Raw genomic sequence first — 27,744 nt, forward strand, 5'->3', positions numbered from 1 at the left:
ATCGCAGGAACACATACGGCAGGAGGTTGCATTCTTGGCTTGTAGTCTTCTGCTGAACCTTGAGGTCATTTGAATGTTTTTAATACGGCTGAAATTACCACCGACTAAATTGGAATGAGTGTGACAACAAGAAATCCAACTTAATTTCCTTACCCTGAGATTGAGGTTGCTACTGCTGTCCACTAAACGGTCCATGTATATGTGACACTGAACTGCAGGTCTATCTACACTCACATGAACACTGACTGAAATTCCAGAGATAAGTAGGTACAGAGCTATCAATGCAGCGCGACTCTGACTGAAATTCCATAACTCAAATTCTTACCCTGAGGCTGAAGTTGCTACTTGCTATAGGAGGAAGGCAACATGCATACACTGAGCCAGACAGGTGCCCAGGCTTTTAATTAGTCACAAGGGTTCATACAGGACCGGCTGGGCTGCCGTTTACAAAGAATGCAAAATTAGTCCAGAAAAATGTTTTGACTTACAAAAGACTGGGGCAGCAACAAACTGTAACACCAGCAGCAGCTCTAGTTCATACAAAAGCGCAAATAACACTTCAGCTTTCACAAGCTGTTATTTCATATATATTCGAATAATACATGTCTTCCGGAATGATGATTACATCAACAATTAAGCAGTTGGAGTTCTACATCCTCTTTTTACAACTGCTAGATATTGTTACATGTTTCCACATGAAAGTTCACATGACCCGGGAAACATAAGAATCCGAGATCTCATCCTCCTCCGAGATCTCCGTCAGCTCGGATAACAAAGGGTAAGAATCCGGAACAGTGGTTTGCTCATCATCGCAGAAGAATGGCCTGGAAGGCATCTGCAGGCCATCGAAGCCACCTTCCAGCATTTCTATGACCTCGCTCATTGTCGGCCTTTCATGAGACTTCATCTGGATGCACCTTAGTCCAACGATGCACAACTTTCTTTCCAACTCATGCATTTCAGCAACCAGAGATATCGCATCCGCCTCTTGTGCAGTTAGTTTGTCATACACCCATGACGGGTAATAAGACTGGCTTGAGTTCGCGGCATTTGGATCAACATTCCTTCTTCCTCCGGCCATCTCCAGAAGCAGCATCCCAAAGCTGTAAACATCGGACTTGCTTGATATGGCACCAAAGCTCCGAGATATCATCTCAGGAGCTATGTACCCAACAGTGCCACGTAAGGCATTAGATGGCACAAAACTGTTGTCCCTTGGGTATAGTTTGGCAAGTCCAAAATCAGCAACTTTTGGAACAAAATTGCTGTCAAGAAGAATGTTGTGTGGCTTGATGTCAAAGTGCAGAATCTGCATTTCGCACCCCTGATGCAGGTAGTTGATCCCTCGAGCAATGCCTAAAGCAATCTCATTGAGCTTGTCCCAAGAAAAACTCTTCTCGGGTGAAAAGATGTACTTGTCAAGAGAACCTCGAGGCATGTACTCATAGACAAGCGCCCTTCTCATCTCCTCTGAGCAGAACCCGATCAGTCGCACCACATTGACATGGTGGATCCTACCAATAGTGGAGACTTCACTGATGAAATCTTCTCCATTGCAGCTGGAGTTACTCTCTAGCATTTTGACAGCAATCTGGAGATCACCCGGGAGTAGCACACCCTTGTATACAGAACCATAGCCACCTTGGCCCAGCTTGTCTCTGAAATGGCTTGTGACTGCAACGATGTCTGTGTAGGCATACCTCATCGGGCCGATCATTTCCTGCATCCGGAGGAACTTCTCAACCGCATCAATTGTGATCCTTGTTTTCCAGTACTTGTACGCAAGGAAGATCAATACCACCAAGGGCGCCAACACGAACCTGCACAGTACTGCTCAGACAAGTTGGGATGCCTTGAGTTAGACAGTCAAATTGTGCGTACAGGATTATAGCTGCGACGATTTAAAAAGGAAATTTTCACATACCAACAAGGAATTTGGGGATATCAATAGCAGATATTATGCCTCTAACCTCCACAGTGATAAGAGTTGTTGACAGAGCATGAGAACCTTTTAAGCATTTTAAGAACTGTAACTCACTCCAGAAGAAAGCACGAATCTGACTCATCATGTTTGCAGGAGATACTTGCTTCCTGAAATCTCTGCAAGTCACCATTGGAAAAAAAATGATATAAGAGAGGATGCAATTTTAAGTCGATTATAAAATAAACAGAATTCAAGAGGAAATAGAACCACATGGTTCCCAACATCACTCTAGAGGTCAGAGGGCAGACTCGCCTTGTTGAATTGTCCACGCATTCTTTGATGATCATAGAAAGCCAGTTGAATCTAGTATCAACAGGAAAGCTAAAAGGTAATCCCTTCCTTGTCAAGTGCATGATATCTGCGTAACTTAGATTCTGTGGCTGTTTGTGTGAGATTGACGAACCATCAAAGGGTGTCATGGCTAAGTATCCACAGGAATGCTCAAGTTCTAAGACATAACAATTATCAGCCCAGACATAAACAAATGAATTGTTTGCACTCAGGCAGGCAACAGGCTTGTACCTACTGTTTTTTGTAATGGCTCGCGAACAATTAACAAAGCATGCCCAAGTGTAGTACTCAACTTTCCAATTGCGAAGGCCATGTGAATCAACTATCCCCTCTAGCTCTGGGTAAGAGTAGCTAGCAGGAAGAGGGCAGCTGCTGCTCGTATCAAAGATAGTACTCTCCACGGCCCAAAAGGACGTTTCATCATAGTTGATGCTAACCACATAGTATGCTGCATCGCCCATGCGAATTATAGCCTGGCTATAACTGCACTCCAGCTCGTGGTATTCAGAACCACACCCAGGTGGATCACCTTGCAGGCGGAATGGATAACATATGTTTCGGAGACGTCCACACGAGAAACGTGGGCACCCGTCACCTCCTTGGACATCTGTTACCACAGCTTCAGGCAAACCTCGCCGGCGGAATGGATCTGATATGTTCTTGAGATGTCCGCAGGAGAAACCTGGGCATCCATCTACCCCGTGGACATCTGCTACCACACCTGCAAGCACAGATAAGACAGTAAATGCTTGCAAGGTAATGGAACAACAAAGTGCACCAGGGTTCGCCATGATCGGTTTCCTGGTCGAGCAGTACAGGTTACAACTTGTTTGTTCCTGAGGTGGAGATACCATTCAACATAAGAAAAAAGTATGTAGACCAATACAAGAGGCGGAAGGAAAAAAGATTTATCTCCTTCCCTATCTAATTGGTCATATATAGTTCAGATTCCAGAGAGATGGCGATTATTATTATACTAGGATTTCCACACAGTGCCCCTTGCCACACGGCGGGCGTGCTTCTAGTTGAAAGGAATTCCTCTAGAAAAAGACATAGCTGCATGACTCTGTCCAAGACGTGGCTGGAGTTGGAACAGACAACTTAATTTGAGAATTCTGGGGAGAGGAAAGGCTCATAAACGGGCTCTTAGACGCTACTGGTTCACTCTTATTCTCTAATTACAGTATGCTAGAATTTCTGCAGTGCCCTTACTTACACCGAAAGGCTTCTTATTCTGTTGATGAAAGGCCCAACACGATTAGGATACTACTTACTTAGGGCATCTCCTACGCCGACCCTCAAATCGCTCGGACCGCGCGGTCCGAACGTGTTTTTGCCATCCAACGCGGTCCTGCATCGGTCCGTAGGCCAGTCCGGATATGCTCTTTCCCGCAAACTAAACACAAACTAGTCGGAGGGGGGCTGCATAGGCGATCGTGGACGAGAACAGATCCTACGCTTCGCCAACGAATTTTCGGCCACGCAAGTGGGACGATGAGAGTGCTGGCGGCCCCTCGATTTCCATCATGGACCTCACGTCCACCGATGACAGACAAGTCGGTCTCCTCCAAGGATGAGTAGGGCATGAGAGACGACAAGGCCTTGTGTTCCATGTGGGCCGATCCGTCTCCCATGTTCTACTCTTCCTCGCCAGCAACGACACCTTCACTTCACGGGTTTTATCACCGGCGCTCATGGAGACGACGGATGGAGGACGCGGTCGTCAGAAACAGGGGCGGAGCTCCGGGTAGCGCGAGGTCGGGCGCTCACCCTACCTTTATTTTTGGCGATTCTGTTTTACGTATATGTATGTACAGCCTGGTCGATTGCTAAAAAATAAATCTGCTTAAAAAATAGTTTTTTGGGCCGTAGCAACTAGCATTCTAGTAGGTCCAGCACTCCCTTACTTGGGATTGGTCGTTATATTTGGTTAGGCAATCCGAATAATCTTTATTTTGTTTCTATAAACATTGTGATGACTTAAATAAAGAGGTTCGTGACGCCGCGCCATGCTCCCTGGACACGAACCTAGCAGCCAGCAGGAGTGGCAAGCGCGCATGTGACGCCAACGACCAGCAGGAGCGCGTGGGGACGTGGTCGCGTGTTCGCGTATCCGGCGGCCAGCAGGAGACGATGAACAGGAAGGGAAAAGGCTAGCAAAGACGAAGGGCAGAGGTAATTTGTTTTAAATTTTTTCAGATAATGATTTGACAATGCTCCCTGGTTAGTGCCATTTTTTGTGATGAACAAATCTTATTTGTTCGATTGTTTTCTTTATATTGGACTTGGTAATTACTGTTAGAGCAACTTCAACAGGACGACTTAAATGGACGGCAATTTTATTCGTTTTTTTTCCGTTTGGGTCGGTCAAGCGGATACAAACGTCCGTTTCCGAGTTTGGGTCGACGCGTGCGCTCAACGCTGGCTCGACCCATTTTGTCGGCGGTAGAAAAAAAATGCATGCATATTCGAATAAAAGCAAACCGGCCACGAAGGCCGGCGGAAGTCCACGCGTCCACATTAGCATTTAAGAAAAATAAAAACAAACTAAACTACGCGCCGGTGCGCTGCCCTAAGCATCGTCGTCGTCGTCCTTAGGTCCGTGAGGTCGATGAGGGTCGGCGTCAGGCCGGCCCAGGGGAACGACATGCTCCACAGCGCGTTCATGTCGGGCGGGGGCTGTGCCGGCGCGGGCAGTGCCGTCGCCTGGACCGCCGCGGCCTGGCGCGCCTCCTCCTCGACCACGCGCTGCTCGACCTCGGCGTCGCACTCGAGCATCTCGAGGTACTCGCCGTCACGGCGCTCCTCGGCCATCCGTAGCTGGCGCCAGTGCTCGAGGTACGCCGCCTTCTGCTTCGGCGACTGAGGAGCGAGTGTGGCTAGATGGGGACGACAATGTGGATGAGGACGGCCCTGCCGCACGGTCGGCTTAAAAAGGGATGGCCAATGTCGCTGATGCGTGGGCCTGGGGTCATAAATTAAGCTGACCGGTGAGGTGGCTGGCAGTTGGACGATTGACATGTGGGGCCGCGGCGGACACCGAAAAGGCGGGCGTGCCGTCCATTCCGCGTCCGTACCGACGTATTTGGGACGTAAATTTGGGCCGCAAATATGTCGGCGCGAACGCGAGGCGGACACGTTTTGAATTTGGGTCGGCGCATTGGGCATCCTCTTTTGTCCGTGCCGACCTAAACGAACGATAACAGACAAAATGGATGGCCCCTTTGAGGTTGCTCTTATGCCCCGTTTACTTGGTAAGGTTTCATATTTTCCAGAGGTGGCAGCGACAGTGTGGTTGGGCCTACGCGGGATATCAGGCTAGCTTGTAGCCATGGCAGTAAAACACGTCAATGCGCCCAGTCTGTGTGACTTTGGAGCGAGCCGGGACTGCATATACTGCTCACGTCATTTCCGCGCACGGCCCAAGACCGACCGAGACCTGCAGCGCATGCGACTCCTCCGCCCGGGTCTGCAATTTCTACCCTTCACTATTAGGAAAAAGCCTAGCAGCAGTGAGGATTTTGAGCCTCTCAGTAGCGTGGGCACCGGTGCTACTAATAAGGCGTTACAGCTAACGTATAGCAGTAGCGCCTGTTGTCCCGCGCTACTGCTATACATGAATAGCTGTAGCGCTCTTTGGGAAAGGGCGCTGCTGATATTATCTGCAGTGATGTTTGCTGGGAAGCGCTGCTGATAATACGGTGCTACTGCTAAATTTCCCCTCTCGCTACTACTAGTTTATTTATTAGTTTTTTTCCTGCATATTTGTTTTGTATTTGTTTTGTATTTGAATAAGCTTTATACAAGAATTTTTAGCATATCATACACATACAAATGTAATCATATAGTATATACATACAATTAGTCTCATCAAATCATGTCATCATCATAATCATCATCCAACACAAAGTGGTCTCTCGTCATCATCTCGAAAATAGCGATACAAGTCTCGAATGATATGCAAATACATCGTCATCCATCTAAACAATGATATACGCGAGAAGAGCTATCACTTTGAGAACATGAGTTCGTATCCCTCTCTCGCATTAGCGTGAACGTCTAAACTAACTACTGCCTGTCGCTCAGAAACCGGAAACTGGTACACCTGGGCCTGACACTCCGGCCACTTGTCGTATATATACTCCTGGCGTAGCACTTCTTCGTCATCTATGATCTATACACCTGCATCATCACATGAGTCGATGATATGCAACATATATAGTTGAGCAACAGAAAGAGACAGACTTGGCAAAAATAGAAACAACATATCATAAGCATAAATAACAAAGTACCCCAAAATGTTCCTCTCTTGAAGCCCCTTCATGTACTTAGACCTTTTTTTGGCATCTTCGGCCTCGCAAGCCTCCTTGAATATTTGAAACTGCTCTTCCGTGATTGTCGGATTATCCTTTACAATCTCGGAGTAGGGTTCCTTCTTGTCGATGATCCTTGCTTTCACTCGATTTTTCCAGGCGGTCAACGCGTCGCTAAACTTGGTCATGGCGTGTTTGTTTATCTTCTTCATTGCTGGGTCCTGAGCTGGATCTTTATAATCTTTCTCATTCCGGCCCGGGAACAAGAATATCTGGTGAAACTTCTTTAGGAGGGAGCTCCTCATGTTTTCTATCTTCTGTAGTTTCTCATCGTTGATGGTGGCAGTTGTCCGTACGATGCAGCCTATTTGATTGCCGTAGCATCGACACGCTTCCTCGGGCGCCGTTGGCTCAAAATTGCCGTCGTCCACCTCCGTGACCACCACTCTAGTAGTACTGAGTTTGTTAGGAACCCGTTGCCTCTTTGCTTTCGGTTCTACACCGGCTCCGCTTCCCGTGGCAGCGCCGGTCTCAGTCTCAGCGCCGGTCTCGATGCCGGTCTGTGTCTGAGCGCCGGTCTTAGTCTCAGCACCGATCTGCGTGTCGGTCTCAGTCCCCGATGCCACCGGTGGGCCCAGCAATAACATCGGTTGATCGTCGGTAAGGCTAAAAAATTCGTCTGCCGCCCGGTAGGCGTCGTCGCAATCACCAGAACCCTGTCCTTCATCGTTGCTAGCCATGTTTCCTATGATTAAATCTAGTCAATTAATTCTAGACCTAATAAAATGAATAATGACATAAAAAGGCCTATTGTTTTGCAGGAATGTTGACTCCTTCCTGGTGCGGCAAATCACGGGCACTCGATATGTCCTAGTTTGTAGCATAAGTCATGCCGAAATTCACGGAAAATTTCGGCATGAGCTTTGCTAAAAAGTGGACAAATCGAGAACCTGAAATTTGCCGGAAAAGAAATGAATCAACATTCTGGCAAAACATAGGCCACTAAGCATCATTCCCTGCAAACAGTGTCCAAATATACACGAGCAACAACATGTCCAAATTTTGCAAGCTAATTCAAAAACAAAGTGTAGAAGAAAATTCATTTAACTACTAATAGAACAAAATTCAGTTAACTTTAGTGCTCTATAATGATGAAAGGAAAAAAATTCAGTTAACTACTAATTTCATTCATTTAGGTTATTCATTTAACATCACCTAATTAACCTACTGTACCACTACTACTAGCAGCACTACTAACCTAATTAACCTAGCAAAACTCTAGTGCCCTAACTGAAAAACATCTAATTAACATCTAATTTTTTCTCTAAAATACAGAGAGAGATGAGTGGGGGGGAGGGGTGGGGACTTACAGAGAGGGGAGAGACGGTGGCGGGGAGGTGCTCGGTGACGGAGCACTAGTAGAAAAAGTGTCAAACGTGAAGCACATTAGTGCCGGTTTGATTTTGGTCCGGTACTAATGGTACCATTAGTGCCGATTCGAACGGATTTGCATTAATGCCGGTTCGTGGCACGAACCGGTACTAAAGGGGTGGTGGCAGGCTGGCGTCAGGCCGGGCCCCACGATCACCTTTAGTACCAGTTTGTGCCACGAACCGGTACTAAAGGGGTCTGACCTATAGTACCGGTTGGAGACACAAACCGGCACTATAGTTTGCATGACGGCACTATAGGGCAATTTTCAAACTTGAAAAAATCATAACTAAATCATCCTAATTCAGAAAAATACATATAATATATCAAAATTTGCAGAACAAAGGGATTGATCCGCTCAAACAACCAGTTTTCCGTTTCGACAATTTTTTAAAATCACAAAATTCCAAAGGGAAAATAGAGTTTTTGGGCATTTTAGACGTTTTTTTGGACGTTTATAGCGTTTAGTGCTAGGGTTTAGATTTCAGCGTTTAGGGTTAGGTTTTATGGTCTAAACCCTTAGTTTTTACTGTTTAGCATAGAGTTTCCGACATTTTAAATCCCGGGTTTAGGGTTTAGGACAATTTTTGAAATGACAAATTGTAAAAGGAAAAAAAGATATGCTCTAATTTATGTTTTTTTGAATTTTGGTTAAATCTTGTCAAACCGGTCAAACAACTGATTCAAGAAATATAGTGTTACTAAATAATTACGCAATAATATTAGTGTTACTAAATAAGTATCTCAGTTTTTTGAATTTTGTTCAAATCTGGTCAAACTGTGGTCAAACTATGGTCAAAATACTTATTCAAGAAATATTAGTGTTACTACATAATTATTCAAGAATATTAGTGTTACTAAATAATTATTTCAATTTTTTGAATTTTGGTCAAATCTGATCAAACTATGGTCAAACTGTGGTCAAACTATGGTCAAACTTATTCAAGAAATATTAGCGTTACTAAATAATTACTGTTTTTTTAGAATAATAGTTTCAAACTCAAACGGTGAAATGTGTGACTTCATGCTCAAGTTAAACTCCTGAGGGTTAATAGGATTGACATCTTACTATTGTCAGGAAAACAACAAGTGCAGACTCGGAAACGAAGGAGAATAGAACCTGAAAGTTAAGCGTGCTCGGGCTGGAGTAGTGAGAGGGATGGGTGACCTGTTAGGAAGTTAGATGATTTGGAATGAGTGATCCACACTTGAGCAGTTAAGAGAGGTGATTAGAGACTAAATCATCAAATAGTTCAAAAAAATTTAAAATAAAAAAAATCAATTTTTTTTTCCAAAATTTTCAAAAAAAAATTCAAAAAAAACCTTTAGTATCGGTTGGTAACACCAACCGGTACTAAAGGTCCCCCATACCAGGGCGCGAGCTCACGCCACGTGGTGGCACTTTAGCGCCGGTTCGTGACGAACCGGTACTAAAGGGGGGGGGGGCTTTAGTGCCGAAACTTTAGTGCCGGTTCCATAACCGGCACTAAAGGCCCTTACAAACCGGTTTTAAAGCTCCGTTTTCTACTAGTGGAGGCAGGGGCGGAGAGGGCGGGCTCGGGCACGGGCAAGGGCGGTCCTGGGCGGGCTCGGGCGGCGGTGAGGTGGAGGGCGCCGACGGTGACGTGGAGGGCGGCCTCGGGCGGCGGCAGTGAGGCTGAGGGCGGCCTCGGGCAGCGGCGGTGAGGAGACGGCGGCGAGGGCGAGGGATTTGGGTAAGAATTGGTGGCCGGGGGGTGGGGTGGGGGGAAACCGCTGTTTAAGTGAAACGTAACGGTAGCGCGTTTTCGGAAACGCGCTATAGCTAAGTTAGCTATAGCTCGTTTACTGAAACCCGCTACTGCTATTCCTTTCTCCTTTTTTCCCTTTTTTCTTTTATTTTTCTTTATATTTTATTTTTTTCCCTTTCTTCTTTTTCTATTTCTTTCATTTTCATTTACTTTTCTACTTGTTTTTCACTTTATTTTATTTCCGTTAGCAGCAGCGCTTTACACGTAAGCGCGCTACAGCTAAGGAGATTAGCAGTAGCGATGGGCCAGTATATGCGCTACTGCTAGGTTGGGCTAGCCATGTGCGCCCAGTTCAAATGTAGCAGCAGCGCTTTTCGCTAGTACGCGCTACTGCTAAAGTCATAGCAGTAGCGTGGTTTATTTACGCGCGCTGCTACTAAGTAGCAGCAACGCTTGATTTTGTACAGCGCTACTGGTAAACTTTTGTGTATAGGCTTTTCCCTAGTAGTGCTTGAGTTTGTCCCATTTCGTCGATCGACCTGTCTCACTTACTATTGTGCGTCCATGCTATTGTAATATCAAAGTAAAGAAGACAAAGGAGAGACACAACTGATTCCCTTAGTCCATTGCAATGTAGGAGACCCACATATATACAGCCTGAAGGGTTGTGTTGGAAGACACCTCTTCCCCAACAAACACCTCCTGGGAGGCATCCCTCCTATATAATTGATCACATAAATTATTTTTTAACACTCCCCCTTGATCAATTCGTCATCTGTATATTGCAATCCAAAAACTCCTCTTAAAAACCTTGTGGAAAAAGTTTGAGGACAAACATTATAATAATATGCCACCGAAAACTCCTTTAGAAACCTAGTGGGAAAAATATAAGGAGAAACCATATGACATACGTCATCACTTGTATTTTTATCGTCTCGTTAAAAACCTTATATGAGAAACCATCATGGAAAACTCATAAAGGGAAAAGGAGTACAATATGAGTGATCAGAAGATCATCAATGGGTTATAATTTGGGATTTTACTCCCCCCCGAACTTTGCAAACCTCAAAGCTATCTCATACCCAATCCACGAACCTAGTTCTGGAATATAAAAATTGGTAGAGATATAGTAAATATCACAATAATTTGTTTGCAAATTACCCTCTTACATTTCTGTAACTCATGAGGATAAATATAACCCAGCAATACAAGTGACATTATCTTGGTAGATAATGATAATCTCCACATGATTTCACATGTGGCCAATCATTCTACGAAGTCATCTACATTTTTTGATGCTTCAAATAAAATAGAATGATCACTGGAAGGACTCGTTTAGAGTCTATTCTAAAGACTTCCCTCAAAATACTCTTCCACCAAACCCAGTCTTTGATATGGCATTGTGGGATCAGATAATTAGCCACTATCAATATATCAAACCATGGTCCCATCTTGATTTTCCGGATGGAATTGATTAAGACCCTTTGTGCCCTGGATATAGCCGAGGATAATCCTTACACAAACCTTATACCTTTTAGGGAATTGCACTATCAATAAATTGCCAAAAACTATAGTGTCAGGCCTGACATATTTTGCAAGATATATGAGTGCTTCAATGGTATTTAGATATGACACTTCATGTCCACTATCACTTCACCATCTCCCCTATGTCTCAAGGATTTGTATCCCATATTAGGTATAATATGACCATATGTGTCTTTGATATAATATATCCATATTGAACTTCTCCAATACTTTCGGATATATGAAGACTGATATCTTAGGGGGATATGCTCAAGTCATAAACTTAGCATATTTTGGTTTAACCCAAATATCCGTCTTAATATGATTGTGTGTATTTCATGTCTTATATAGACTTTGATGATAAGATCATCGACACCACAGATTAAGGTGATGTAAAATCCAATCCAGGATTTCTTCAAGAATATACGTCAACAATCCTTAGTATGAGAGTAATCCTTGTCAAGGAATAACTCGCTTAGTCGGTTGCACCACACAATTCTCCAACTACTTCAAGTCATAGAATGACTTCAGAAGTTCCACACTTGCATGTTGCGATTTATCTTTGGATTCAGAATATTAAGTCATTCAATGACTTCAATATATGCATCCAAACTAATTGACCTATTGGAATATGTAGACATTACATACATCAACCGTATGAATTTGTACTGCCATTAACATTCAGTGTCGAAACATAATTCCACTCATACCAAGAAGGTATGCTACATCGTAATCGATGTCGGGTCTCTGCGAAAAACCCTTGTGCTACAAGCCTCGCTTTCTCACCACCTCATTTATTTTCGTTTCCAAACGAAAATTTACTTCTCTTCCTTCTAGAAGATACTTATGAGGAGCAGGTTTTACAATGGTAAATACCTCTCATTTGATGAGCGAGTGCCACTCTTCCTTAATTGCTTCCTTTCATTTGAACCAATATAAGTGCAACAACACTCTCCATGGATTTGGTTCAGGGCCCAAAAGGATTCTAGCAATTCTCGAGAAGAATTTTATGTCGACATATGTAGACTTTCTCATATATGATTCTCATGAATCAATATCATCGTGGAATTCTTATTACGCCTCTTAACTCCTTGTGATTTCCCACAACAACGGAGTCAAGGTGTTTCGATGTCCCAACACATAAAAATGTGTGCTCATATGTGTTGGACTTTGGATGCCGCGCATCGCTCTGGTGTCATTTAACCCAAGGTTGAATCATATTTACTGATCGAGGGGTCAATCTCTTCTGTTTTTTCTGAAACATATGAGAACTTAATCTCATGCGACCAGAATTCTCCCCCTCTTGCTCTCATCTAGAGAGACGAGTGGTTTATTAGGTACCTCCACTCGTTCTAGTACTTGACCATAGTGACACATTTGTCATCAGTAAATATACTTGGCAGACTATTTGCAATATGCTGCAAATTTTTCATAACTTGAACCTGCATTTCAGATTCTTAAGTACGTGAACAAAATGTCTATGACATTTCTTATCCATTTCCTGGCATTCTTTGTGGTACTCATCTCCCCCTAATGCCAGAAAATGTTCTTATTGCAAAAGCAATCAGCATATGGGCTGCAAATAATATTACAACACGTTATCAGCACGAAGGGGTGTGTTGGGGAGACACCTCTTCCCCAACAGACACCTCCTGGGAGGCATCCCTTCCATACAATTGATCACATAAATTATTTTTTAACACATGCGAATCCACGTCACCCGTTACCTTTTCTACACCCCAGCGCCAACTTTGACCGTACGTTAAACTTTGTCAAGAATTATTACATTACTACTCCCTCCGTCTCAAAATTCCAAGACGAAAATTTTGAGACGGAGGGAGTACTACATGACTACCCATGCGTTGCAACCAGGGCATCACTATTTCAGTAGGTTAGCCCGTTATTTACCTACCCATATTAACATGATTGTTTAAAATGATAGTAGGATCTTATTTGATAAACACTCATTCAGTAAGCATTTATTGGCTTATCAAAGAAAAAAACATAATTTCATTTGGTACGTCAATAAGAGGTGGGGTAGTTGACGCGGTTTTAAGAAAAGAAAAACGGTGGAAGAAAATCCAAGATGGGAGGAAAAAATCTAAACGGGAAGAGGGGTTGGGAGGAGAGACGTACATAAGGTTGGATGAAGAGGGGTGGATGAGAGAACCTTAGGTTTTCTTTTAAGTAGGCGAGATTCATTTCAAAACATACACTTCGGTTTCATTAGGACAAGTCTTTGATCCGCAATTACACTATTACCAACAAGCCTGAATGGGACCACATCGTCATCCACCTCGACTGGTGCGGGACTTGACCATGTATACATATACTTCGGTTTCAAAACATACACTTCGGTATCCCTATACTATGTATACCGTATTACAAGCCGTATGAGCCTAGGTGTACGCATGACCATGGGGCCCGCACGGGGGCAACTAACTTAGTAGGCATGCCCCCGGGTCTCCCCTCGCGGGTACCTGGCAGAAAACCGAAGACCACGAGTCCTACTCGGAGAGGAGGGGGTCACCGCCATACCTCAGTTATACAAAGAAGGCCAAGGCCACGTAGGAGGACAAGCTTGACACATGGAGAAACCAGAAAGACAGAAGCCAAATCAATCTAGTGCATCTTGCCTAGATCGACCACCATAACCAGTCGAGTTTTCTCCCAACTCGATGGAAATCCCTATTGCAACCTCAGTGTACTCCATTTTAAGACCAATCTCATACTCCCTCCGTTCGGAAATACTTGTCATCAAGATAAATAAAAGGGGATGTATCTAGATGTATTTTAGTTCTATATACACATCTTTTTATCCATTTTGATGACAAGTATTTTCGGACGGAGGGAGTATAAGCAGGAGTAGGGCTATTAGACTAGCCACAATGGGTAGTAACATAGACTAATAACATGCACATGTTACTAGTGTATAGTGTATGTTACTACCTCTATAGTGGGGAGTAACATATGTGTGGTAACATGCAACACTTCATTTATTAGACTATAGACTCATTTTGCCTTGATATGTGTGATGTTACTCATACTACTTGTAAGTAGCTATGTTACCACTTTCCTCCATTTTTTCATTTATTACTTGCCACATCATTTATTTTATCTAGATACGCGTGGTGTTACTATCTATGTTACTCCCACTGTGGGTAGTCTTACCCGCTAAAAGGGGGCCGAACCTGGGTAAAAGTCGTGTCCTGAGACCCCTGGTGACCTGAGGTGATGTCCCACTACCAAACAAATCACGTGCGACTACCGAAGGGTGCAACCCGACGAGACAAATCCACCTCGCTTTCCTCCTCGGGTCGCTGGATCTTCCCTCACCTCTCGCCCGGTGAATGAATTCCACCGGCGGCAAGGCTGGGAAGGACGACATCCGCTCTCTCTCCTCTGGTGTGCCCTCGAAGTGAATCCTCCTCGCAAAATTCATCATCTCTCGATCCGCCTGGATTCGGCAAGTTTGCACAAACCTCTCTCTCCTGGATCTGAGCATCAGATCCGATCCCACCTCCGCGACCGCCTTCGCCTCCCTCCATTCCTTCTCGCACTGCGACCACAAGAAGGAGCCATTGCTGATCCGCTGCGCTCTCTCCACCCATCTTTGTTCCCTCGTCGCCAGCAACTCCGCCTCCAATTGGATCTGGTGAAGCATCTCCGGGAATGCCTCATAGACGAAGGGGAGGCGGAACCCCGGGCCCTGCGACCCGGCAGGCGCGCGAGGACAGGGAGCCGGATGTGTAGATCCGCATCAGCGCGGCGGCATGGTGGAAGGCGTGGGTGAGGGAAGAAACAGTGGCGAGCAATGTGGTGGCGCGGCAGGGGTTGGTGGGAGGGTCGCGGGAGAGGTCGCTCATGAGTCGCGGCGGGCTGTACTCGGTCAGGATTTTCTGGTCGCTAAGGGCATCTACACGGGTTGGGTGTCGTGTTGAAACAGAGGACGTGGGCGCGGGGGTTTGATTTTTTCTTCTCCCATTACAACACAAGCATGTTTGCTAGTAAAGTAAAAAAAAGTCTGTCTTAATGGATCACTAGCTAGAGTCCCAGCCTGACAGTTGCAGTGGTTTAGACCGAGCCATGTCTTGGTAGGGTCACTTCAACTCGTCAAAGATGTGTGCTCGCTTGTGTTAATTTCCATGCAGTGCCCCTTGACGCACGGCAGAAGAGCTTCTAGTGGGAAGAACTTTTATCCTAGTGCTATTTTTTCTTGAATTGTTCTTGTATGTTTGTGGATCTCATGTATGCTACTCTAGTGGATGTGTGATTGTGGTTTGCTTGAGTGTTGCTCTTTTTCCCCTTCAAATGTGAAAAGATCCCCTCTAGGGTTTCACCCTATAACAGAAATGCACTTTAGAAAATACTGAAGTGTGGAACAGCAGAATAAGGTAGCCAACGGATTGTTGTGTTTAAACAGTCAAAATGCAAATAAAGTTCGATGTGATTCCGATTTGTTGCAAATAAGCTATTGGTACTATTACACGGTGACGACTGATTATTCATACATCAGGAGGCACGTGCTAACAGAGGGGGAAGATCGACATATATTCCATGCTATTGCTGTGGATTGCTGAAATTAGAAGGAAAAAAGGCATGATTAATCGAACTGTTGAATGATCCTGATAGATTCTCGGCACACCAAGTGACAATCAGAGGGCGTAATTATGTTCCCTGAGGAGTTCCGTGAGGAGAAACGCTACTGAAATGGAGAAAAATCTAAGGAACATCAGAACAAGGTAACCAACAAATTACGGTATTTTTAGTTGTTACAATCCAAATAAGGTTCGATGTGATATTGATGTACTGTTGCAAAGAGCTACTAGTACAATTTCGTGGTGACAGCTTATTATCAGATTTTTCGATAAAGGGTGGATTTTATTGATTTAAAGTGAAGCATCAAGTAGATACAAAACACAATGAGTACACACCCGGCCTCTGCATCGCTAGGATGCACACAGCCAACACCAACACACACACAAAAAAAACACATCGGCAAATAGCAAAGTCATACAAGACCAAAGCTATGCCTTAGCGAGAAAATAAAAACCCGAATTGATAAAAACAACGGTCGACAAACTACGAAAACAACCATATCTGCACCAGCCTTCTCTTGACACCACAGGGACAACGAGATTCTTCAACAGCAACGCCTTCAAGAAGGAAATGACGCTCAAGCGCCACCGTCACCGGATCCAACCACCAAAGGTTAGACTCTAGGTTTTCACCCTGAAGAACAAGTCCGAGCATATCCAAACAACGCCTTCAACAAGGTAACGATGCAAGAACATCATCATTGCCAGGTACAACCAACTCGGGTCTGACCTAGGGTTTTCACCCCGGAGTTCAAGACCAGGTACTCAAGCAGCACCACCACATCGAAGTCAAACATGTGTTGTCGCCCCCACTTTTCCGCGATCCCAGCAGCTTATTATCAGATAAACACTAAGGCCACCGTCGGCGACAACGGGAAGGAGGATAAGTGGCGACACGGGTTGGGTGTCGTATGGAAATAAAGGATGTGGGTGTGGGCGTTTGATTTTTTTTTTCTTCTCCAACACAGCCTATGTTTGCTAGTAAAGTAAAAAAAAAGTATCTATCTTAATGGATCACTAGCTAGAGTGCCGTGACGCAGGCATGGTTTAGATGGAGTCAAGTCTTGGGTAGGGTCACTTCAACTCGTCAAAGCTGTGTGCTCGCTTGCGTTTCCACGCAGTGCCCCTTGACGCACGGCAGAAGAGCTTCTAGTCGAAAGAAATTTCTCTGCACGCACACGCACACGTATATATAGCTATCAATCCAGCATGAGTCCGATGAGGAGGGTGGCAATCACAATACTTGAATTTCCATGCAGTGCCCCTTGCTGCATGGAACTGATGGAGGTACTGAGTTTTCATACAGTGCAGTCAGTCTCCTTGACTACCACTAGTCCACTACTGTGCAGTCACTCTCGAGTGAGGTTACATTCGCAACAGGAATTTAACCATGATAGTGAAAGCGTACAACTATATATCAGAGCATTACAGAATCACTCTGGTTGCTACTTGTGAAGCTAATTAAGCGTGCTAGCTTACTTGCCTTCATATCCATTCCTCTTCGTCTAGATTCAAGTTAGAGATACACCAAGATAAGTAAATTCCTTGTTGCAGCTATCCTGCTGTCTCTTGTCTACCATGGAGCCGACTTGGCCACGGCATGGGATGATAAAGATTTCTTCAGATACTGTCCACCATCCCGGTGCAGCAAACATGGCCCAGAGATCAGGTTTCCTCTCCGACTTGAATCCAGCAATACATCATCATCATGTGGCGCATCACGCATAGAGTTAGTATGCTCTGGCCAGGACACCATCCTAGTTCATTCAGTCCTTGGCCGATGTAAGGTGACCGCCATAGATTACAGTAATGTTGTCATGGATATCACCCCGCTTGCATACTCCTCCTCTCCCTGTCCGCTCCAGGAGCTCTTCTCCAGAAGCATACCGACTGATGCCTATGACGGGATGAACATGTTTCCTCAGAGCCCTGCAACCTTAGTATGCTGTCCGAGACAGTTCACGCCAAGTATTGATGCTGCCGATAGCATTATTGGCCCAGTCTCCTGCCTTAGTAATGCAACCAACTTCTCGTATTTGGTGAACGCATATAAGTACATTTCCATTCTTCCGTCGGATTGCAAGGCGTGCCTCAGATGGCGTTGTCCCGATACCCATCAACTATTCCAAGAGACCATCTACCTTCAAGTCAACTGCGGAAAGAATCCTCAGCTTTGCTGAGATAACGCTGCAATGGTATGTAACGGGCAGCATGTTAACGGACCAAGGCATCTGGTGCCCAGACTGTGAAAGCCAAGGGGGACACTGTGCATTCAGCTCGCAAAGGAATCAAACATTCTGCATGCCTCATGGTATTGCTTCTAACTGGCCGAAAGTACCGTATAGTTGTACCTACCTCGTTTATTTTGTTATAATGTTTTAAATTTTATATTGTTTTGCAGTTTCTAGTTTTTAATGTACAGTTCAGTGCGCCGGAATTCTCCAAAGATTTGCTGTCTTGTGTTTCGGTTCTTTTCTTTGCTTCGTAGCCTTGCAAGCATAGCTTGTTAGCTTTTATTTATTGCCTTTCGGTTCTGAGTTTTCTTTCTGGGTTTGGTATGTATCCATTTTGCACAATCCTTAATATGAATTCACATGCATTTCATGCTTGGCTGAGAAAAAGGAAAATAAATCATTTGAGTCGCTAGTTTGAGAATTCACATTGAGGCGCCCAAATATCATAAAAGAGACCCTATATAAATAATTAAGCTGAAAGATATCATGTTTTATTCTTCTATCATACCCCCTCCGTTTCTTTATATAAGGTGTATTTGTTTTTTGATAAAATTCTAGTAGTATGTAAGTTGCATTTCTACTAATTCCTCATAATTCCCTTGTTAGCCCTCCAGAAAAAATGGAAAATATCTCTCTTATGATTGTCTGTATCTTTCCTTGTAGCAAAATAAGGAAAGTATCACTCTCTCGATTGCATGCATCTCTTACTTTCCTGGACTAATTGATTTACTTATCACTAATCAACAAATTTCCCAAGGGTAATTTAGTCCTAGCATGTCTATAATTCCGTGCCGTGGTCATCGTGCTGAAAATAATACACCCTACATAACGGAACGGAAGGAGTATCAGGCACGGTCCTTACAAAATTCCGAACTCCAATTGTTGTTCAAGTCCATTGCTACAGGATGAACACAACAAATCACCATCCAAAGTTAAACCTGCAACAACATCCTATTCAATTAACACAATATCAGCAAGAACCCTGAGTTCTAGATATCGGCATCATAGACAAAATGAATAATCAAATACTCCCTCTGTTCACTTTTATAAGAACTTGTAGACAATTCAGACATCACCTAAAAGGGTTCAATATAAGCTGTCTGAAATGTCTTATAAAAGTGAACGGAGGGAGTACTATAAACTGCACAAGCACACATACAGGAACAAAATAGTTTCTGCACACTTCTTTTTTGTTCAATAAGCTATTATCCATATCTCATTATACTTTTTTTGTATTTGCAGGTTCGCGTATCAAAGTTATCGCAGGTACAGTTGAAACCCATGTCTTTCTGCACTTCACTTGAAGAAGAAAAATGAAAATAAATAAATATTTCCATTATGCATAAAATTCTTCTAATTGGTCATTGGACTCTTACGTTATCTTATACCCATGATAATCACTATGTCAATATGCTTATTACCTATTTCTTTGTTTATTCAGCTACATCATCGGTGGCTGCATTTGTTGTTCTTTTGTTGACGGTGGCCACTGCACTTTATCTTTCACTGAAGACAAGATATAACGAAGAGATACATTTGAAGGTCGAAATGTTTCTCAAGACATATGGCACATCAAAACCCACAAGGTACACTTTCTCTGAAGTTAAAAAGATGGCAAGACGGTTTAAGGAGAAAGTAGGGCAAGGGGGATTTGGAACCGTATACAAAGGCGAGCTACCAAATGGAGTGCCCGTGGCAGTCAAAATGCTAGAACAATCTACAGGAGAAGGAGGAGAATTCATTAATGAAGTCGCAACCATCGGGAGAATCCACCATGCAAACATTGTCCAGCTCCTTGGCTTTTGCTCAGAAGGAACTAGGCGCGCTCTTATTTATGAATTCATGCCTAATGACTCATTGGAGAGGTATATATTCTCGAATGATTCTAATATTTATCGACAACTCCTGGTACCCAAAAAAATGCTAGACCTTTCTCTAGGCATTGCCCGAGGAATGGAATACCTGCATCAAGGATGCAACCAGCGCATTCTCCACTTTGACATCAAGCCTCACAACATCTTGCTGGACTACAACTTCAACCCAAAGATCTCAGACTTTGGCCTAGCAAAGCTCTGTGCAAGGGACCAGAGCATTGTTACTTTAACAGCAGCAAGAGGCACAATGGGCTATATTGCACCGGAGCTATATTCAAGGAACTTTGGGAGAATATCATACAAGTCAGATGTGTACAGTTTTGGGATGCTGGTGTTAGAGATGGTGAGCGGAAGGAGGAACTCGGATCCAAGTGTTGGGAGCCAGAGTGAGGTCTACCTCCCGGAGTGGATATATGAGAAAGTGATCACTGGGCAAGACTTGATTCTTACTTTGGAAATGGCACAGGAAGAGAAAGAACAAGTCAGACAGCTTGCCATTGTGGGACTATGGTGTATCCAGTGGAACCCAAAGAATCGACCCTCAATGACAAAGGTGGTAAACATGTTAACCGGGAGGTCGCAGAATCTACAGGTCCCACCTAAGCCGTTCATCTCATCTGGAACTCATCGTATGCCCTAAAGCAAGGAGAACATGCTGCCTTGATTTGGTACATACTGCACACTGTACTTAGTCCATGTGTTGCACAGGATGCATAGCACTACCATGAAGTATATTTGCATCTTTCCACTCTATTAGCACCTGATTGTATGAATTAATAGTCGTTTGTCGCCATGTAATAGTACTGCTAGTTTGTTGCTTACCTTGTTGTGCTGTTCCTCTGATTTATCTCCATTTGAGTACTTCCTGCAGTGCATTGCTCCTCACTGGGCTCCTCAGGAAACAAGATTACGCCATTTGATTGCTACTTCCATTGTGCTGGAATATGTTTTGATCTCCCCCCTCGACTACCACCGGCCAGCTGATGTGTGAATAATCAGCCATCTCCGTGTGTTATTACTAGTAGCTATTTGCAGCTTATCGGAATCAAATGGAGCTTTATTTTTTGCATTTTGACAGTTTAACATGGAGCTTTATTCAGCGGTTCCAGGCTTCAGTATTTTCTACAGTGCATTCCTCATCAGTACTACGTAGTATTTCCTGCTGCTGTGTAGTGTAGTGTAGTAGCCATTTCCTTGTCGGAATCACAATACAGAGATCCTGTAACTAAGCTCTTTCTAATACAGAGATGCGCAGATCCTCTGCTTATTCTAGAAGAAAAAGAAAAGAGAATCCTGAAACTAATCATGGCACTGCCACAAGTTACTACCAAAAACAAAGGCTGAGAAAATGGATTACTCACCCTGGCATGGCAGAGAGCTCCCGCCGGAGTCCCTCGCCAGAGCAGAGGAATGGGGGCGATTCGCTGAGACGTAAGGGAAGCGGGTTACTAGGCAAGACGAGGAGCTCGCTTAGCTGCCGGCGAATTAGAGCGGGAGCTGCCCAAGTGCGACGGACGCGCGGAAGCACGCCGGGGGAATCGCTCGCCGGCGGCCACCAGCCTCCCTGTTGCAAGAATTGGGGATACGTCTTTCTGGGATGGGGATAAGCCAGAGTTGGGCTTATGGGCCTGCCCCCCTGCAAACATGAGTTACAAACTTATGTTTCCATTAAAAAAACTTATTTGCCTAATTGTTTTTAAGAAACTTATGTTTCCATGTGGCTAGAAAATTTTGCCTCAAAAACATGTGGCTAGAAAAATTATCGTACTAGAGCCCACCATAACTTTGCTAGATTCCATATAAAATTATTTTCGAGAGTGCCTGAACAAAAATGGCAATTTAAAATAGCCAATGATGGTAGCAGTTAAAGATTCTTAAAACGTCGATTTTATATTTGAAACATGTAAGTATATTGTTTCCAATATTCAAAATAAGGAGCTAGCAAGTTAGTTGGTTAATGGTTAACAATGTAAGTTCGCAAAATAAAATGAAATTAATTAAGAGATGATAAATGAAAAAAGTTTATCTTTAGTATTGCAACACTACTTAAACTTTGGTTTTATCAATATTACATTAAGGAAATAAAAATGAAAGGGGTTTTGTTGCACACTCAATAAACAACATCATTCTTTTGCAGCGCTTGCCTATCTTTTTGTGAGCAAACTGCAATGACAATAACATATCTGCACTTAAATTCCACATGATGTCTCGACTCCCGATGAATAAACATCAACGGATCGGTGGGAAATGACGACGTCAATGTACTAGATCTCTTCGACTTGCAACAACGTACGACAATGGGAGGTTGATGGCATCCACCAATACATTTTGCACAGTCTCGCTAACTTTGATGGCACCCATCAATGCCCGAAGGTGTACCTGTAAATGTGTTCATCCTAATGGAAGTTATATAGACAAGCTCTCATGAGAACACTTTGGTATAGTTCAGGCAGAGAAAACACCATGTAGGGCGCTACATGCCAAGATGGCATGCCAGCTGGGGGCGTGCATGTATGCTTGGGCTTGGGAAGGATCGAGAATTGGTAACTCATACTTAGCGGCCCAATTGTATATCTTGGTTTGAGCGGCACATCATGAGTCCTAGGAGTAGACTGGGATGGTGGCATGCCAAATGAGCACTAGTAGAAAAGGGGCCAACGGTCCAGGCCGGGGCAGCCCATTAGTCCCGGTTCAGACCAGAACCGGGATCAATGGGGGCATTGGTCCCGGTTCGTGAGCCCAGGAGACCTGCCGGGCCACGTGGGCCATTGGTCCCGATTCGTCTGGACCTTTTGGTCCCGATTGGTGGGACGAACCGGGACCAATGGGCCTCGCTCCTAGCCCACCACTATTGGTCCCGGTTCATGCCACCAACCGGGACCAAAGGCTCCCCTTTAGTCCCGGTTCATGCCACGAACCGGGACTAAAGGGTTGGCCCAGAGTTTAGTCCCACCTCGCCAACCGAAGGGCGCCCACACCTGTTTATAAGCCCGCCCCTCTCTGCGTTGTTGAGCTCCTCTCAAAATGAAAATAGATGCACCTATAGAGGAAATTGGACCTAAATTCATAAATAGAAATTAATTATGAATTTTTGTTTAATTTTCTCTATAAGTGCATCTATGTTCACTAACAGAGAAGTTTTTATTTTCTGTGACCTAACAGAAAAAAGAAATCACTAAAAAACTATAAGTATTTAGTTCTAAGTAGAAATGAAAAAATAAATAGTAAAGTTATTCATAAACTAGTGATTCACACAAATCTTAAAAAATTCAAATTTTAACTATTCAAATTTTAACTATTCATAAACAAATTTTGTGACCTAAAATAAAAAAGAAATCACTACAAAACAAAAAAAGTGCCACCTACTATTAAATAGCAGAAAAAAATGGGGAGGTTTAACTGACTCCATGTAACCCTAGATTCCCCCCCCCCCCCACCGGGTAACAAATTTTTTCTATAAGAGCTAGGTTTAACTGACTCCATGTAACCCTAGATTCCCCCCCCCCCCCGGGTAAACATCGTGTCCCTCGTCTCCTGTTACCATCGATCCTAGACGCACAGTTCGGGGCCCCCTACTCGAGATGTGCCGGTTTTGACACCGACTGTGGTGCTTTCATTGAGAGATCCACTGTGCTGTCGACAAAAAATCTGGAAAAAAATACTTATATTAACAATAAGTATTTTGTTATAAGTAGAAACAAAATAAAATAAATAAAGCAACAAAGAAAACAAAGAAAAAGTGTGTTTTCAAATTTGAAAACTAATGGCATTAACAAAAAGTTTATAATTTTTCTAAAACTAAAAGCATAAAGAATTAAAAAATAAAGAAAAAAACAAAAGAAAAAAAATAATGCAGAAACAAAACAAAAAATATGGAAAAAATACTTATATTAACAATAAGTATTTTTTTATAAGTAGAAAAAAAATAAAAAATAAAGCAACAAAGAATAAAATTATCAAAGTATTTTCTGTTCAAAAAATTATAAGCAAAAAGAAACTTTAATAGCAAAAAGAATTATCATAAATATTTCTTTCGTTACAAACTAGTGATTCACATAAATTTCAAAGAATTCAAATTTAAACAATTCAAATTGGAAAATTAATGGCACTAACAGAAAGTTTATAATTTTTATTACCTAAAACCGAAAATAATAACTGAAAAACTAGTAAGTATTTTGCTGTTAGTAAAAAAACAAAAAACTGGATTTTTTTTTAAAAAAAATGCCGCATACTGGGCCACCACAGCCTGCATACAACTAGAAACCTGCTAGTTGGGCCAGGATGCAGGCCCACAGTAGGCCCAGTAGGCCCACAGGCACAGAGAGTGGATTTAGGCCCGTAAGCCTGCAGTAGAGAGGAGCTCGAAGTGGTCGGCTCCGCAGGGCTTATAAACCACTCCGAGCCCCTCTCGGCTAGCGAGGTGGGACTAAACATCCCAACGCACCGCGGCAGTTCCAGTACACGCCCTTTGGTCCCGGTTGGTGGCACCAACCGGGATGAAAGGGCGCCTTTGGTCCCGGTTCGTGGCACCAACCGGGACTAAAGGCCGCCGCTTCCTGCCCTTTGGGCTGCCGAAAAGTGGCCTTTGGTCCCGGTTCGTGGCACAAACCGGGACTAAAGGGGTGCATTGGTCCCGGTTTGTGCCACGAACCGGAACCAATGGCTTTTCTATATAAGCAAAGACTTGGGGGAAATTTTCAGATTTCCCTCGCAGTTGCCCCCGACGACGCCGGGAGTAGGACTCCCCCCTCTCTTGCCTTGTTGGAGAAGGAAAGGGGAGGGAGAAGAGGAAAGGGGGGCGCCGCCCCCCCCCTTCCTTGTCCTATTCGGACTAGGGGGGAGGGGGCGCGTGGCCTGCCCTAGCCGGACCCTCTCTTCTCCCTTATGGCCCATGTAGGCCCATTAACCCCCGGGGGGGTTCCGGTAACCCCCCGGTACTCCGGTAAAATGCCGATTTCACCCGGAACAATTCCGATGTCCAAATATAGGCTTCCAATATATCGATCTTTATGTATCGACCATTTCGAGACTCCTCGTCATGTCCGTGATCACATCCGGGACTCCGAACAACCTTCGGTACATCAAAATGCATAAACTCATAATAACTGTCATCGTAACGTTAAGCGTGCGGACCCTACGGTTCGAGAACAATGTAGACATGACCGAGACACGTCTCTGGTCAATAACCAATAGCGGGACCTGGATGCCCATATTGGCTCCTACATATTCTACGAAGGTCTTTATCGGTCAGACCGCATAACAGTATACGTTGTTCCCTTTGTCATCGGTATGTTACTTGCCCGAGATTCGATCGTCGGTATCCAATACCTAGTTCAATCTCGTTACCGGCAAGTCTCTTTACTCGTTCCGTAATACATCATCTCACAACTAACATATTAGTTGCAATGCTTGCAAGGCTTATGTGATGTGCATTACCGAGGGCCCAGAGATACCTCTCCGACTATCGGAGTGACAAATCCTAATCTCGAAATACGTCAACCCAACAAGTACCTTCGGAGACACCTGTAGAGCACCTTTATAATCACCCAGTTACGTTGTGACGTTTGGTAGCACACAAAGTGTTCCTCCGGTAAACGGGAGTTGCATAATCTCATAGTCATAGGAACATGTATAAGTCATGAAGAAAGCAATAGCAACATACTAAACGACCGGGTGCTAAGCTAATGGAATGGGTCATGTCAATCAGATCATTCAACTAATGATGTGACCTCGTTAATCAAATAACAACTCTGTTTATGGTTAGGAAACATAACCATCTTTGATTAACGAGCTAGACAAGTAGAGGCATACTAGTGACACTCTGTTTGTTTATATATTCACACATGTATTATGTTTCTGGTTAATACAATTCTAGCATGAATAATAAACATTTATCATGATATATGAGGAAATAAATAATAACTTTATTATTGCCTCTAGGGCATATTTCCTTCAGTGCCCCCCTGCCTCCTCGCCGTCGACGCCGTGCCCCTCACCGTCGCCGTCCGCCGCCCCTGCCGTCGCCCCCGAACGCGCTGTCGCCGTCGCCCGTGCCTCGCCGTCGCCGTCGCCGCCCCGTGCCCCCCTGCCTCCTCGCCGCCGACGCCGTGCCCCTCCGCGTCGATCGCCGCCCCGGCCCGTTGCGTAATTTCCTAATTTAGAATGTATAGTTAATTTAGTTGTATAGTTAGGATGTATAGTTAATTTAGATGTATAGTTAATTTAGTTGTATAGTTAGGATGTATAGTTAATTTAGATGTATAGTTAATTTAGTTGTACTTAATTTAGATGTATAGTTTAGATGCAAAAGTTAGAATTTTTTTCCTGTTCATACATTTTTTTGGTGATATTATTGTTGCATATGCAAAAGTTTGTGTGTTCATGCAAAGAATATGTCAATTTTTTCATAGAATTTTTATGATTTTTTTGTTGTAATTTTGTTCATAGAATTTTTATTTTGTTCATAGAATTATTATTATTATTTTCTGTTGTAATTTTGTTCATATTGTGTAGGAATCTGAAAATTATGTATGATCAAAGTCATTTATGTATACGTTCATATTTAGAAGAAAAAGAAGGAGAGAAAAAAGGAAAATAAGAAGAGGAAGAAGGAGAAGAAGAAGAAGAATAAGAAGAAGAGGAGAGGAATAACAGGAGAAATAAATAAGAAGATGAAAAAGAAGAAAAAAAAAGAGGAGAAGAAGAAGGAATAGAGGAGAAGAAGAAGAATTCTTCTTCTTCTCCTCTATTATTCCTTCTTCTTCTCTTTTTTTTTCTTTTTTTTCTTTTGCTTTTCCTTTCTTCTTCTCCTCTTTTTTTCTTCTTCTTCCTCTTCTTATTTTTTGTTATCGGGTCGACATACCCCCCCTCCCGATAACTTTTAGTAATTAGTACTACTTAGAAAGTGTTTAATGGAATTAGTTAGAACTAGGTAAACTTGTTTATTTTTAGTAAGTACTACATTATTCTATTTATAGTAAGTGCTTAGTAGTTGAACTAGTTGATTGAATAAAACTGGTTTATTTTACTATAGAAGTAGTTTATTTTTAGCAAGAAAATTAATAGAACTAGTTTATTTTTTAGTTAAAGCAATTATTCCCGCATCGACGTGGACGATGCCTATCCCGCATCCTCGTCGTCGAGTCGGCGGAGGACGACACCTGCTTGACCAGATGGGCCATGTCCGGGACTGGGCTCCGCCGGGGTAGTACTGGGAGGCGCTACCTTCCGGGGGCGTAGCTTGGTTAGGAGCCAGCCCGTCGTTGACCCGATCCTTGTTTGGTGGCGGTCGCGTGGGCCAGTGACGGTGCCGAGGCTTCCGGACACCGCGGAGGTGGTACGTCACCGTGTCAGCGAGGAGGACGAGCACGTCCGTCGCTACATGGTTGCGTTGGAGGGCAGGTTCGAGAATACCTGGCAGGTTCTTCAGGGATCTCACTGGAGCTATGATCCTGTGATGGTTCCTTCCCTTTGGGTGTCCACCGCTCGCGCCGATACCCGTCGGGCGCTACGGTTCTAGCTGTACTGGCGATATGTATGATATATGGTATTCGACGTGTATTAGTGATAATATTCGATGTACGGACACATGGAGATGATGTAGTTTTTCTTATAATTGAAGGCATCCTAATTTGAATACTACGTTATTTTGCGATTTGATTTTTCTTATTGAATGCTCAAATTGGAGAGCACTATGCAAGGCATATGCATATGATTAGTTGAATAATAATGATCTAATTTAGTCTTTGAATTATGAACGTATAGG

The 27,744-nt window shown here is 43.7% G+C and overlaps 2 protein-coding genes across 4 annotated transcripts; one reads left to right on the plus strand and one right to left on the minus strand.

The window, feature by feature from the left end:
* Positions 1-542: 542 nt before the first annotated feature.
* On the minus strand, positions 543-3,244 carry LOC147977673 (rust resistance kinase Lr10-like). 2 transcript variants are annotated; one of them, XM_087545868.1, is made up of 4 exons: positions 3,102-3,215; positions 2,237-2,996; positions 1,925-2,100; positions 543-1,830 (listed from the first exon to the last, which is right to left on the minus strand). In XM_087545868.1, the coding sequence occupies exons 1-4, from the start codon at positions 3,127-3,129 to the stop codon at positions 704-706; spliced, it is 2,091 nt and encodes a 696-aa protein (XP_087401994.1). In that variant the 5' UTR covers positions 3,130-3,215; the 3' UTR covers positions 543-703. The 2 variants fall into 2 exon arrangements, with proteins under 2 accessions (XP_087401994.1, XP_087401993.1); XM_087545867.1 differs by having other exon boundaries at positions 2,237-3,244.
* Positions 3,245-17,394: 14,150 nt separating this feature from the next.
* Positions 17,395-21,115, plus strand: LOC147977674 (rust resistance kinase Lr10-like). Of its 2 annotated transcripts, XM_087545880.1 has the most exons (4): positions 17,395-18,182; positions 19,348-19,371; positions 19,547-20,647; positions 20,851-21,115. In XM_087545880.1, exons 1-3 carry the CDS (start codon positions 18,083-18,085, stop codon positions 20,617-20,619), a joined length of 1,197 nt encoding a protein of 398 aa, XP_087402006.1. In that variant the 5' UTR covers positions 17,395-18,082; the 3' UTR covers positions 20,620-20,647; positions 20,851-21,115. The 2 variants fall into 2 exon arrangements, with proteins under 2 accessions (XP_087402006.1, XP_087402005.1); XM_087545879.1 differs by lacking the exon at positions 20,851-21,115 and having other exon boundaries at positions 19,547-20,843.
* Positions 21,116-27,744: the final 6,629 nt, after the last annotated feature.

This window comes from Triticum urartu, chromosome 3A (genome assembly GCF_056163025.1).
Source record: "Triticum urartu cultivar PI428250 chromosome 3A, HENAU_Tu73, whole genome shotgun sequence".
NCBI lineage: Eukaryota > Viridiplantae > Streptophyta > Magnoliopsida > Poales > Poaceae > Triticum > Triticum urartu.